The sequence below is a fragment of the Corvus hawaiiensis genome, chromosome Z (assembly GCF_020740725.1).
Source record: "Corvus hawaiiensis isolate bCorHaw1 chromosome Z, bCorHaw1.pri.cur, whole genome shotgun sequence".
In the NCBI taxonomy this organism is placed as follows: domain Eukaryota; kingdom Metazoa; phylum Chordata; class Aves; order Passeriformes; family Corvidae; genus Corvus; species Corvus hawaiiensis.
In genome coordinates this window covers 55,520,151-55,535,557 of record NC_063255.1, presented here as the reverse complement: position 1 = coordinate 55,535,557, position 15,407 = coordinate 55,520,151, and the positions used below count along the sequence as shown (strand labels likewise).

At 38.2% G+C, this 15,407-nt stretch overlaps 1 protein-coding gene across 10 annotated transcripts in view; it reads right to left on the bottom strand.

Annotated features, from left to right (window-relative positions):
• MCTP1 (multiple C2 and transmembrane domain containing 1) overlaps nt 1–15,407 on the bottom strand; it is a 238,543-nt gene that overhangs the window by 171,179 nt on the left and 51,957 nt on the right. For all 10 annotated transcript variants that reach the window (XM_048291238.1, XM_048291240.1, XM_048291243.1 and 7 more), the window contains exons 2-3: nt 4,639–4,753; nt 918–1,060 (exon numbers count right to left, since the gene is read on the bottom strand). In XM_048291238.1, the coding sequence (XP_048147195.1) occupies nt 918–1,060; nt 4,639–4,753 (258 nt within the window). The remainder of the gene's footprint in view (nt 1–917; nt 1,061–4,638; nt 4,754–15,407) is intronic.

Sequence of the window (15,407 nt, the reverse complement as noted above, 5' to 3'; positions counted from 1 at the left end):
AGATCCGCTAGGAGAATTATACAGGTAAGCCAAGTTGTCATACTTTCTCAAGTATTTTCAATGTAGTCATGTTTTATTTTGAATCCTAGGACTACAGTTTTTCTAAATACATTTTCTGGAACATAATTTTTATCTCCTTTTGTTTTACACAACTAAGAATCACTTTTGCATGTAGATCACCATAAAATACCAGGGCCAGAAAAGCACCTTTCTGTTCTGTGGGTATAAAACAATCATCACAGTTTTTCTAGTTTCCATTTCATTATCAACATCTAAGAAATACTAGTGACGCTGCTTATTACTCAGGACATTGCTGGCCACTTTTTGATCTAAATTCACGCAATCTGTTATTGCAGAATAATTGCTGCCTCTAATAGGACAAAATCACCCTCAGCTGTGATTTACTAAGGAGACCTACAATGTAAAAATCTTAAGAGCAGAAAATGGTATGAAACACAGAAGCAAACTCACTGTGTTCCCTATAAACAGAAAAATTAGAAAACTTAGGAGAATCAGGCATACATCTCAACTCAAACTGACCTCAGCAATGAATTTCTTTTAATAGGACAGATTATGCTTCCTATAATCATTGTGCAATGATATTTCCACAAATAAAATGGATGCCATCATAATGAAACACAGTTTACCTTCTCTGTTCTTCTGCTAAGATCACACTAAAAAAATATAAAGTAATTATGACCTGAAATAAATAAAAATACCTGTGTTTGCCCCTTTTAAAAATGTTGACATCATTCTATAGACAAAATTTAAATAATTTTCTCTAAAATACTCTAATTAGTCTTTAGTAGTGCACTATTGCACAATACATTTTTCAGTATACAAATATCACAAAACCTGAATTCTTCCAACAATTCTTCTGTTGTAATTTATCAGACATACATATGTATGTGTCTTACCTTTATATACAATGGTTCTCTTAGGTTATCTATAAGAATGGAAGCTTTTTCTTCCCACACAGGATTGAGGTTCTTATGTACTGTTTTACTTCTAAATACTTCTTTTCCTCCAAGTTTGAACTTGACATATGGATCACTCGTTCCTGGTAAAGACATGTATATATACTGTTAATTCCATCTTTGTAATACAGTAAGGAAGTGGAGACTAAGTCACTTAAACAGAACTAAATGTAATTTCTATAGATAGTCAAACTCAAAACAGGATCAGACGAAAAGAATTCTCTATTGTCACAATCTATTACTTTCCAGTATGTCATTACTCAGTTAATTAACTCCATTAACATCAAATGGGTGATTGCATTACTTTCTGTTGTTTGCAATCCATTCTCAAAGTCACACATGAAATACTGGCAGTACTGGTTTTAGTTAACAGAACTACGTCCTTATTAGGACTAGTGTTTTACTTAAATGCAACAACAAAAATTAGATTATAAAGAAAAAATTAGTCCTGTAAAACATTAATCTAATTATGTTGTGCTTTTGAAAAGGCACATACTCCACTGACACCACTAGTATAAGTCTTCATTGACTTTATTGTGTCCAGGCTTTCCTCTTCCATAAAGACTCACTTCCTACAACACTCATGATGAGAAAATTAACTCTAAAGTCAGTCCGCAAAATCCACAACATGTCTCCTGCAACAATCACCTGCTCACTAGAGAGCACTGGACAAAGCCCATTGAAATAACTGAGTAACAATTAAGTGTGATCAGAAAAACAACCCTGAAGGGTATAAGAAAAGTGTTAAATATGGCATATGAATGGAGTATGCATGGGACATGTATGTGGAAGTGTCACAAGGACTGAATAGCCTGTGAGAGGAGGACTCTTGGGTGGGCACAGAGACTAGCAGGCATCCAGGAGTGCATCTGAGACTAATTGATGAAAGACTATCTTAAAATAAACAGTAACTCTAGCTTGAGTACCAACTGCATCATCATTAACAGCAGCAAAATTATACGACATCTTTTATTTTTTCCTTTAACTTTTAAGACTTTTCAAGAGACCTGCGTGTTTTAGAAGTTTGTGTTCGTATCCACTGGGAAACACATCCAAAACAAAAAGATTTTCTTAAAATTGCAACATGCTCTTCTAAACATAAATTAGAAGGGTTATGACCAGCATTCTTTGCATTATTTCATCCAGCCACAAGATGTCAGTACTCTTTATCTGAAGTTATGTCTCCCCTTTCAAAAAACTGTAGCAGTGGAAAACTGGTCTCTCGTGTGACGGGGTCACAGTCATTCCCACCTATAATTACTGGGGCAGAATTTCAGTGGCATAAAAACACTTTGTCTAACACAACTGACTTGTTCCTTGGCTATTCAAGTAGTGGTGATGATTTTGAAGTCAAAGATCAAGTATTTAAATTAATTCTGTGTAATGTGAAGAATACTTTTAATATGGACACTATGTTATGGTGTGACCACCCCCCTGCTCCTTGGGATCACTCTACAACCTCAGGAATTCTGTTAGGCCTTGACCTTCATGTAGATAGTTTGGCAATGAAACATCCCTTGACTGTACCAGGAACTTCTGTGTGCTTAAGGTGGGAGTGCATTGAGTTGAAAGACAAGAGAGGGAAAAATCAGTCTTTCCCTGACATCTAAAACAGGGAAAAGGATTCTAGCTTGTGAGTTGGAAGGGTTGATTGAGAGTACTTAAACTAGGTTTGAAGGGAGAAGGGGTAAGACCAGGCTCACTAATGATGAGGCTGGGGGCAGCATGCCAGTGTCAGGGTTGAAATTGATAACACAGCTAAAGCAGATGACCATAGTCGGGGTAACAAACAGGAGGAACTGGAGGCCATTCTTTAGCAGAAAAGCTGTCATACAGTTGCCATTACAGAAACATAGTAGAATGACTTGTGTGACTGCAGTACTGCAATGGATGTTTAGAAGCTCTTCAGAAGGGCCAGGCGAGGAAGGAGAGGTGATAAGGTGGCTCAGTACATTAAGGAGTGTTTCAGCTGTATAGAGCTCAAGAATAGTGATGATAAGTGTTTGTGGGTAAGAATCAGGGGGAAGGACAACAGACTGACACCCTGGTGGGAGTCTCTTATAGACAGACCACTCAACCAGGATGAAGAGGTGGATGAAGCATTCCATAGGTGGCTGGCTGATGTTTCACAGTTGCCAGTTCTTGCTCTTGTGGCAGCCTTCAACTGGCCGGATGCTTGCTGGAAACTCAATGCAGCAGAGAGGAGGCAGTCTAGTAGATTCTTGGAGTGTGTGGAATTTCCTGTCACAGCTGGCGAGGGAGCCTACCAGGGCTGAGATCCCACTAGACCTGCTGTTTGGGAATAGAGAACGGATTGGTGAGAGATATGGTGGTCGGAATGCCCATCCTGGGCACAGTGATAGAGTTTTTAAGTCTTGGTGAAGTAAGGAATGGGGTCAACAAAACCTCTGCCTTGGACTTCCGGAGGGTGGACTTTGGCCTGTTCTGGAATTGGTTCAGAGAGTCTGCTAGGAAATAAAGGGGTCCAGGAAGGCTGCGCACAGTTTAAGAAGAAAACGTTATAGATGCAGGAGTAAAATGTCCCTATGTGCTGAAAGATGAGCCATCAGGGAAGAAGACTGGCTTGATCAACAAGAAGCTTTTGCTGAAACTGAGGGGGAAAAAAAAGGGAGGTAATGACTTTTGGAAGAAAGGGCAGGCAACTAAGGAAGAGTACAAGGATGCCATTAGGTCATGTAAAGAGAAAATCAGAAAGAAAAAAGCTCAGCTACAACTCAATCTGACCACTGCTGTGAAAGAAAAAGTGTTTTTATAAATATATTAACAACAGAAGGAGGGCCAAGTAAAACCTCCATCGTTTTTTGAAAACAGGGGGAAACACTGTCACCAAGGATGCGAAAAGGGCTGAGGTACTTAATGCTTTCTTTGCCTCAGTCTGTACCAGAAAGATCAGTAGGACCAGTTACTCTCAGCAAAAGCAGCCCTTGAGCTGGTAGACAGGGGTGGGGAGCTGAATAAACATCCTAATGCAAGAGGAATTATTGACTTGTGAAGCCATTTGGACAGTCTTAAGTCTATGGGACCAGATGGAATTTACCCAAAAGTACTGAGAGAACTGGTGGAAGAGCTCGCCAAGCTGCTCTCCACCACTTATCTATCAAGTCCCAGATGACAGGAAATTAGCCAACATGCTGCCTGTCCATAAGAAGGGCTGGAAAGTGGATTCAAGGAACTACAGGCCTGTCAGCCTGACCTTGGTGCCTGGGAAGGTTATGAAATAGATTCTCTTGAGTGCAATCATACAGCACATACAGGATAATTAAGGGATCAGGCCCAGCCAACTGTAATTTAGGAAAGGCAGGTCCTGCTTAACCAACCTGACCAAGTGACCTGCCTGGTGGATGATAGAAAGGCTGTGGACGTTTGTACCTGGACTTCAGAAAAGCCTTTGATACAGTCTCCGACAGCATTCTCCTGGAGAAGCTGGCAGCCCATGGCTTGGGCAGGTGCACGCTTCACTGGGTTAAGAAGTGGCTGATGGCCAGGCCCAGAATGAGTGACTGAATGGTGTCAAATCCAGCTGGTGGCCAGTCACTAGTTATGTTCCCCAGGGCATTTTAATTTTACTACCTACATATAAATTTACCCAATGAACATGCAACTGACCAATTACTAAGGCAGTGTTTACCAGCACACTTACCTCCACGGTCCCGTGCAGCTAGATTCTGTCCTCTTCTTAGAGTAACATTCAACTGGTACATTCCAGGGTCCCCAGGGGGGAAATCTGCATTACTAGCTCCAAATGAACTTGTTCTCTGGGGAGGAAAAAATAAAAATGCAATAGCTAATATTACTAAAAGGTTTGTGGAACATATATGTATATAACATCATCCTACCAAACTAAGAAAAGGCCATGTCCCACTCCCCCACCTCAGAGCTGAGCTCCCCCAACACCAAGGAATCTGCCCCGTCTCATCAGTATGACAATTACCAAGACACCTTTAAAAAAACCAAAACAAACAAAAAACCCCAAATCAACCAAAAAACCAAACTGTGACTGAAAAAATAATTCTTTGATATAAAGGTGTTGGAAGACAGATGGTCTTTAAGGTCCCTTCAAACCAAAACTATTTGGCGATTCTGTGAACCTACACTTTTAATTACATTCACATCTAGTCCTGGCCCACTAAAGCAAAATAAGTTAGAAAAACACAAAGCTAGACCTTACAGTATTATTTGGACTAGACATTACCAGTATTCTCAAATCATGTGTTGATTCAATAGTTATAATCTATGTATTAAATAAACATAAATGAACTAAGATTATGTCATCTACTGCAGTACTTTGCAAGATATGCGGGTTTTTTCCACTGAGTTTTGGGGAAAGCTGTGGCAGAGAAATAATCATGAAGATATTAAATGCAGCTGTAGTTCTGTATGCCAGGACAAATACTCTTAGATTAGTTTTTTGTATAAAATGTATCCTTAAAAAAATACAATAAAGGAAGTCAGAATACAAGGAACTCTCCAGACCTCTGGTGTACATGAACAATAAACACATTTCTGTCCAAAAGACAAAGCAGAGAAATTATATTTCTTAGTGTATAGATAAGCTTTTGTAAAATAGTTTTTAACACATCTGTCCGTAAGTAGAATCCAGTTACAGTGCATGCTTGGAACACCACATTAATTTTAAGACTAGAAAAATTACATCAATTATACATTCACAATACATACTAGAACTTCATCTGTTACACGCTTTGAACACTGTATTTACATATGTTCATGCTAGGAGCTAAATATTTTGAGTAGTTCTATTTATATTTTATTATGTAATTATGGGTCCTCTGCAAGGAAAAAAAAACTTGCATGATAGAAATATCTCAGAACGTGTACCAAGTGCTATACCATTTCATCAAGAAACAAGTTTTGTCTTCTTCCTTCCTACTAAACCCTTTCTTCTTTTTAAGGTAATACAAAAGGTAAAGCATGAAGGAACTCACAAAATAAAGGCATTTCACTACCTGGTTTATTCTTGTTATTTCAGGGACATAACTTCATGCCCTAGCATATTAACCTTTGCTGCCACACATACAATGCTGGCCAAAATGCACACTGGCATGCTCACTGGTTCCACAGCAATGAAAGACAGACAAAGAATGTCTGGCAGCAAAAAAAACCAAACAGAAGAGTTTCCATCAAGTTGCTCCTCTTTCCATCTGCCTCCATACCCTGATTTTGGAGCAAAACAGCTTCCTGACATTTATTCATTTAAATCTAACATAAAATTTTACTTCTGCATCACCACTTGCAGAGCCTAAGATAGTACAGCAAAAAGAAAATAAAAACAAGTTCTCAATTTCTCCACTAAGATTACAAATCTATTCTTCAAGAATGAAACTGCAGCTTTCTTACCAGTTCTGCTCCACATTGTCCTCTCCATCCTCCTCCCATGTCATCCTCCTCCCTTGCTTTATCACAAATTAAAAACTCTCGTACGTTCTCTATTGTGAAAAGCAACTACTGCAATCATGCCAAATCCTTCTGGGGTTATCAGTTGTTTCTTACAACCACAGTGGGTTACCTACAAACAATGAATTGCCTGCACAGGGATTTAGACTCTAAGATTTTCAACAACTGAAAGAAGTCTTCCTTTTCAAATAAAAGTAATGGCGGGTAATTCTTTGTTGCATTTTCTTACTTTTACCCTTCTTTTTATCCTTAGGAGTATATTGCCTCATCCTGTTTCTAAGGGGTTGTGTAACAGGTTTTTTTTATGAAACCATTAACCATTTATGGCAATTCCAGTTCCAGACGAAATTAATACTAGTTACTGGGTGAACAGTTCCTTTCACCAAGAAGTAGACAAACCAGTCAGTGTGCAAGTACCGACCAACATCTCTTATGATCATACGTGCAAAGATGTAACCCCCTAAAAGAACGGGAGAATTAGATCATACTAATGAAATTGGAACTTTTGTTGGAAATCACACATGATGTACTCAAACACTTAATATTGGGAAAGTAAATCATCCTTGCCCAGTACCAAATGGAACAGGGTGGTATTGGATATGTGGACATAAAGCCTGTAAAGTGTTGCCCCTCGGCTGGAAAGGTGTTTGTATTTTAGGAGCCTTAGTCCCTAACATAACAATAACTGATAAAGACCAGGTGCCCTCGGGACTATAGATAAGAAGCTATTTGGAGTGTACAAAATGAACCTTAGATGCTGTAACTGAGTGACCAACTAAATTTTATAGTTTTGTGATGGTTTTTACCCTGGCTAAGAGTAAGTGAATTAGAAAAGACAGTAGTGAACTTTTCTGCTACCACAGAATATACAGAAAATCATACAATAGATGTCATTACTGCATTGCGGAAGGAAGTTAAGAGCTTGTCACAAGTTGCTTTACAAAACCAAATGGCACTAGACCTTCTCTTGGTACCAAAAGGAGAAGAATGCACTGTCATTAACACCAGTTGCTCCGCATACATTGATCAAAGTGCTGGAGTGTCTACAGATGTCCAGGAAATCTGGAAACAAACACAAATTTGACAATGCATAGCTCAAGATGACACCTCCTGGGGATCTGAAGAAATCTGCATCAAACTGACTTCGTGGTTACCCAGCTGGACTTGGTTAAAACATCTATTTATAGTTGTCACCATAGTAATTACTTTGTGTGTTTTAGCTTGCATGGTGATTCAGTGTTACAGCTGTTGTAATGTCTTACACTATAAAATGAAATACAGATATTAATAGACCAGTTCCCACAAGGGGAGACTTGATAAGAACAGTAGAACAGAACAGCATTTTACTGTCATAAGGACAGTAGAACAGAAAGCACAGCCTTGGAGAAAGAGATAAAGGAGTAACTTTGGCAAACAGAAGTCCAAAATGCAAGCAGGATGCCAGCTCAGCTCTGCAAGGCTGACAAAGCAGAAGTTATGCAAAACAACAATATTGTGCTAACTCAAAAGCTGGAGTTGAGGAAAAGCCATCTAAAAAGGACAATGGACATTGAAGACCAGCAGAGAAAAACTGAAAAGGACCATATAAGGACTTTGATAAGGGGTGTGACTATGTAAAATAAAGTAATACATATACATCAGGTAATCAGGGATGGCTGATGAATATGTAATCAGTGTGTATGATAAAAACTCTGTTTACCTGACTCTTGGGGCACTTGATTAGAGAAAGGATCCTCTGAGTGACCACCAGCGAATGCCTGATTTCTTATACTCAAAACCGTATTAGAAAAAACTGTGTTTCTATCTGGCTGATTTCGGTATCAAGAATGAACCACTTTATCCTGGCCAAACACTGGAATAGGTTTCCCAGGGAGTGTCCCTGAAGACACCTGAAACCTGCTCTGACATTGTCCTGAGAAATCTTGCTCAGAGCAAGAGGTTTGACTGGTCTGTCTCCAGAGGTCCCTGCAAACCTCTGTTCTGATTTTCTGTTGCTTTGAAATGTCATAGTAAATAAAGCATATGCTGACCTTAGCTACCTTTCTTCAAAGCATTGTTTTGCCTTCCACTTCTGGTTGCCCTGATATGGCAGTGCTGCAGCTGGCATTCAGAATTACCATCCTCTCCACCCCTTAAGAGCAGAGTATGTCCGAGATACCAAGATACACATAAACCTGAAATTTTCAAAATAAGCTTATGTATATGCCTTGCATTTATGCTGCAGTGCTCATAAAAGCTGTAACTGTTCCCTGCACATTTCAGTCTTTCTCTGTAAAGGAACTATTACGTTCAAAGGCACAGCCAGACACACTGTGTATGACTCTACAAACATGAAACTGCTTTCTACATGCATTTGCAGAAAGCAAGTTACCCGCACTCTCAAAAATCCCGACTATAATCTTTTTCAAAAATGAAAAAAGCGTAACAAATTGAGGTCATCATGAAACAAATTAGATCTGACTTTCAGAAGAATTATTGCATAATTATTCAGTTTCCAAGACAAGGAAAAAGACTAAGCACTTCTGTGCCATTTTGGTTTTAAGAAGATTACTAGAATTTACATGGCTTGTCCAAGAACATTTTTACAAGTACACATGAACTTGCACTCACAGACACATGATGTATGCGCAAAGTAAAAGGGGAAATAGAAGCAGTCTCTGGGGGATGGAAATAACACTGAAAACACAAAAATCACATACTTTTTTCCCGCCAAAAGTAGACCCTAAATTCCAAAAATTATTGAACTGTGAGGCATTAAAATCATACCTGCATTTCCTTTTTCCTGTTTTTCCCAAAGACTGAGTCTCAGATGCAGCACTGTTCTAATTTCTGGCAGCTAGCATTCCTGCCATCTCTAGAAAAACTTGCACTATCACACAAAAAAATTCTCACACTTGCCTGAAGAGTGCAGAATTACACAGCAAATGATGTCAAACATGGCAGATGAAAGAGAATTCAATTGGGAACCAGAGAGAGGTGTTCACAGACCAAAGATGGTCTGTGAACAATTAGCTGTCTCCATTTAAAAATGAGATAAATACCTGAAGTCAACATAAATGCCATATACATCATTCACTTGAAAAAAACCATCTCCAATCATTGCATTTAAACTTAAGCCATCCATGTTTCCACAACAGAAAACAATACTAAAATATTCCAACCTTATTTTTTCATATTATTAATCCTAATTAATGATATAAAAACATATACACACATTTTACATAACCAGAAGTAGTTTTTTATTTAAATTATATTACAAAGTTATATTTTACATTTTAGGAAATACATCAGAACATGGCATTTGAATTATTTTGAATTAATTTTAAAGCAAATATATAGTATTTGCAATAGTATCTCTACCAGTAAAACAACACTAAACTGCTTCTAATATGAACTCCCCTAGTGCTTTGTGCTGCAAATCTGCGTTAGCCTTCTGAGCTGGCAACTGCTCAGCAATACTGCTCACCTCCAGCTGGGAGCAACAGCTCTGCACTAATATCATTTGACTACTGCTGCAAACCGTAGCTACTCAGAATGAAAGTAACATAAATCTTGCTTCAATTTAGCTTGAAACTTGAATACGGAAAGTGAAATGTATTTCCTTAAAATCTCTATATATCTTTGACATTTTGCAGTCATTTCAGCTTCATGGATATTCAGAAAACATACAACAGATTGCAGCCAAGTGGGCAAACCACTTTTTTCAGGAATTCATATTTTAAACATTGAAATAACTGATTTAATAAGTATCACTAATGACTGCAATGAAACACCAAGTCTTCCCTCAACAGCAACTTGCTGGAAAGAAGAAGGATATGGTCGAACTAATTATCTCATAGCACATAGTAGCCAACCTGCACACCAGTTTTGGTCACTCTTACACAATTTTGTAATTTTAGCTGTGTTTATAATTTCAAAATGGTGGAGTTAAATATCCTTTTGGCATTCACTTCAAAGCTTAAAAAAATAAAATAAAATAAAATAATAGTTTCTAAAAATTACTCCTAAAGAAAAAAGAACATATATCAGAATCACTCTCCTCAGGAAGAAGTGATGGTTTTGGAAGGATCTGCGTAGCTTTTGAGGCTTCATATACCAGATACTGCCCATATCCATCTCATTTAATCCCTCATTTTTGACCACTGGAAGCAGAATAGTAATTCTCCCTTACTTTGCAGATGACAGGCAGAGCACTCAAATTATTCATGTGAGAGAGTCCACAAAAGGAATAGTAACATCTCCCTGACTGCAGCTCTGGAAAACAATTAACTCATTTTTAAGTACCCCATACATTGCTGTTCTCATTAAAGGCATTTTCAACGAACCTCATGTATTTCCCATAGAGCAAAAGCAAAAGCGTTTGTTTGGAGAAACAGGTATCCCCCTTTTGACTGATGCCTCCTTAACTCTCTGTCATCCAGTCAGTTCCAGCCACCAGTCTCCTGGGCCCTCATGCTGAGAACTTGCCTGAAAGCCACTCATTACTTCTCTTCCATGCTAGCAAAAGGGCAAAGGAAATGAGCATGGACTGAGAAACACCATCCAGAGTGCTCTGATGGATGCTTGGATAAAGATGCATTTTAACAAGAACTCCACACTACAGCATACACAATGGTGATGTTGCCCGCAACAGTGAGTCTTCTGGTTTCCTTTTTTTAAAATTTTCATAATGTGCCCATCTCCTTAGTTTCTAAAGACAAATGATGATGTATTTTCACACTAAAAAAGTTTTGCAAATTTGGTTGTTTCGAAACCCTACTACAATGGATAAGGGATCAGTTATTCAGAAGGTAAACCACATCTCACAGCACTTGCTATGAGAAATTATACAGCACATAATGGACCTGTGACACTGAGAAAGTGTGTTTAAAATGTGTGTTTTCTGCTGAAGTTCACAAAATAAAAACACTTCCTGCAGAACCCATGTTCACATTTCAGGTAGATTACTTCACTTTTGAAACAATCACCTGAAAAAATTCATTACTTACACCAAGAAATAACAAACTGTGATTAAATACACCTCAATGTATTCATTGGAGTAAAGTATTATATATTCACCTGAAAGGTTGGAACAATTTGTTTCAGTTGTTCCACTTACACACCAGTGGTGGTATTTTTCTTCAGAAAACTGTATCTTCGTGATATATGATATCTTCATCCAGCTTTTCAGAGTTTGCTGCACCATTCAAATGAAAAATACTACCTACAAAAGTTTCATAACGCTACTTCCTGATTTAAATATTCTAAACTAATATGGAATTAATGAGATAAGTCTTGTTAGAATTAGCATGATAAGGGGAAAATAATTTTTAGTTGATGAAAAGAAAGCAATTTAACACTGCAATGCTTGCTTAGGAGGCTACAAACATACATTTTATATTAAAAAGATATGTACAGTATTTCTTTCAACTCAAGAACTCTGTTTAATGGGATAGCATTTTTTTCATAATTTCATAGAATCCAGATACAGTCTGGTGAACTCTTCTTCTCATCACAGGTAAATTTAGCAGCACTAGGGCTGTTCTCTGTGCAGCACAGCAATTTTTCAGGCTGCACGGCCTGAATGCCACCAGACTAGTCTGCCTTCCTTCCTTAATTTTATAGCCAAGAGATAGACTGGCAAGAACAACCATTAGTGACAACAGTTAACTACAACTAACGGCACCAAAACCATGACACATCTTGTGAACAATTGAGGTGCATTAACCTACTAAAGCAAGTTTCCCTATACCTTGATCAATGCCACCGGTTCTTCTTTGCCTAATGACAGCATACTTCATTCTCTTATAAATAGTTTTAATGCAAAAACTGACCTTGGTTGTTCAATAAAGGTGACTGGTTTTGATACTGGCCTATTTGCTGTTTGGCTTAGACTGTACTGTGTTTGAGACTCCACTATTAATTTTCAGATACAGTGCTTTAAACTTTTGAGAAGAAATGGTATGTAGTATTTCATAAATTAGTAGTAAGTTTTGTAAACTTGAAACATCAACTTACGTGTAAAATTTTTTTTTTTTAATTTAGCAAAAGAATAGCATTTATGGCGATTTAGTACTGGTGGAACAATTTCGAAACTGAAAAGCTGAAATCACAATGTCCTGTTTTTAATTCTCTACAATTTTGCTTATCATCAGTATAGATATACTAAAGAGAGAGTCATCCTGGAATCACATCTGACAGTTGTCACACTATGAGAAAGTGAAGCTAACAGCAATTGTATGCCTCCACTGCTTGTAGAAAGGGAGCAGATAAATAGAACCCATAGAAAAAGCTGTCTCCACAGCAAATTTTTGCTTGCATTCAGATGGAAATGTAGTTCCTATCGTTTCCACCAGACATAATCTTTTCACAGCTTCACATAACTTAATGTGTATGCAGTTTACAAAAGAAACAAGGGAGTAACACAATGGCACATTCCTCCTGAAGACAAAATTACTTTTTGCACAAACTCAAAAATATGTATACTACACCAAAATTCACATTGCAAGCAGATGCACTCTAAAAAGAGTCACCATGTTCCAGTTTACTCAAAAGGAAAGCATATTGAAATACCTCTTTCATCAAAAAAAGAGCACTTGTTCCTTTAAAGCACTGCTGAATTATGCAAATACAAAATGCATTTTGATACATTCTAAACTTCAGTCTAAGCAAGGCAGTGATAAGAGTTAATGGAGTTCTACTTATTTATTATCTTTTTAAGATTACTTTTACTTACCCACAATTAGGAATGTAGTTTCATTGCTCATGCATAGTGAAAGATGATACAGCATTTATTCTCAACTCCTGGACATATTCCTCCAGATCCTCCTGGATTACATATATTTAAACCCATTCTAGAGCTTCATTACAAAATCAGTTTTGTTCATGTTTGTGAGACAACCAAATAGATCTTTCAGTGATTCTGGCTGCACTACTACCTTGCTGTATAAACCAGGCTCAGTATGCCTAGAGCCAATGTACTACCATGCAAAAATCCCCAGCCAGCCATGAACAGCCTGGTTCAAAAATCAGGAGCTCAGAACTCGGCACAGATTAGCAACTCATGCTAACACACATATAAAAGCCCCTCAGGCCTAAAAATTGCGGGTTTTTACATCGCTCTTTGATGATCTATAAGACTCTACAGACGTGTAAATGGGAGGAGCTAATTCAGGACAATACTTGCATTTTTTTCCATTCCCCATGAACACACTCTTGGGACTCACAGTCATCATGCAAACTTGATTAATACCTCTTTTCACATCTTTAAACAAAAGGGATAAGGCAATCTTATCAGCTGAAAGATCTGCCAACATTTCTGGCAGAATTCACATCCCATTTACTTGGGGTTTTTTCTTCCTGCCCTGTGGCTTGCAATACTAGCAACGTACTTAGTATTTTTCTTGTAATTTCATTTGCACAGATCTCTTCTGTGTATTTCTTCTCACTACTCTAATATTTCTCATGTCATAAAAATTCTTGGTGGAAGAAGTCTATTTTGATAGCAGCATGACAGACACGCTACCAGAGCTCTTTAGATTTACTTCAGCTATTGCATGGAAATTACAGCTTACTTCCTGTAACTGAAGAGCTAGGTGGATTTGAATTTTGCAGGTGGATTTGACAGCCAGACCCGAAGGTTCTCCTTTGCAGCACAAGTCACAGGATTTTGCCCTGAAGACCTGAAAAAGTCAGTTTGCCCCTTAGTAAGGCAAGTGGAAACCAAAGTAAACCTGCAACAATATTAACTCTGATTAAATACTTACTCTTTCCATATTAAGAAGTACATACTTTATTTGAAATCTCTGTCTCTGCTCCTGTCACCTGCAACTCGTATCTCTCAGCTCAGCTGAGTAAAATACCCAGAGATAACACAATAAAGAGCGGTTGAAATGCTTATGGAAATGGTACGCCTGGTAAAGAATAAACCCTAATGCAAGCACAAACACAGAATTTATTGATTTTATTATATTGCCCCAAATGAGAAATTATCTTACTAGAAATTCTAGTTCTATAAACACAATCTTGAACATCATCAATTCTCCTTTTTAAAAGTCACAATTTTGAAATGCATCAATAAATACTTGGAAACCCTCCTGGAACTCTGTATCTCATGTATCTGCACAAAGATGGGGTTCAAGTGGGTGCAGGAAATCAGAGGATGCAAACCTATGTAAAACGTATGTACACACTTGCACTTCTAATGATTTCTTCTTTCTAACAGTCAAAGTCTTTGTTAACTAAGGACCCATTAAAGATGATATAGAAGAGAATTTTGTGCAAGGTCTTGCATTTTACCTGATTTGAAAAACAATTAAGGATTTTGAAGTATGTAAATGAGACACTATCCACTCACAGTTGCATATTGTTAAGGAATACATCTGGTGTAGGTAGCTCAGTTTGCAAGCTGCAATATCAAGGTATAGACTGAGACGCAGGCTGAGCTCCGGATGGGAGTCCGGGGAGACAAGAGGCCGTGAACTGCCAACCTTCTGCATAACAAAGGACCCAAACACTGGTGGACAGGTGAATGGACTCAGACGCATAGCAGGAGCTGAAAACTCACAGGCACTTGGACCGTGAGGGTATAAAAGCCCAGGGATTCCTTTGTTCACACTCCTTGGATGTGACAGCTCGAGCTGGTTCTGTGTTACTGTCAATAAATGGCTTTACAGAACTAGAGATATGAACATCTGCTACGGGAAACCTGGGGTCAAACCAACAAGAAAACCTGGTCTGACTTCATATGAGTTAAGTGTACGGGTGGTAGCCAAGCAGGGTCTGGTCAGCTCACTGCCCACTGTGAAGGGGCTTCAGTCCTAGCAGCTAAAGTCTCCAGAACTGGGAATGTGACTGCCAGAGATTCTTGTGAATGGTCAGAGTGGGAAGTTTTCTTAACGGCTGTCATTTTACTAAAAGCAAGTGGACTTCAACAAAAAGCTCTATGAAGAACAGAACTATCTTGGTTTACATTTGCAGTGCTGATGCAATGTACTTGCTGAAGACACGAACTTGGTG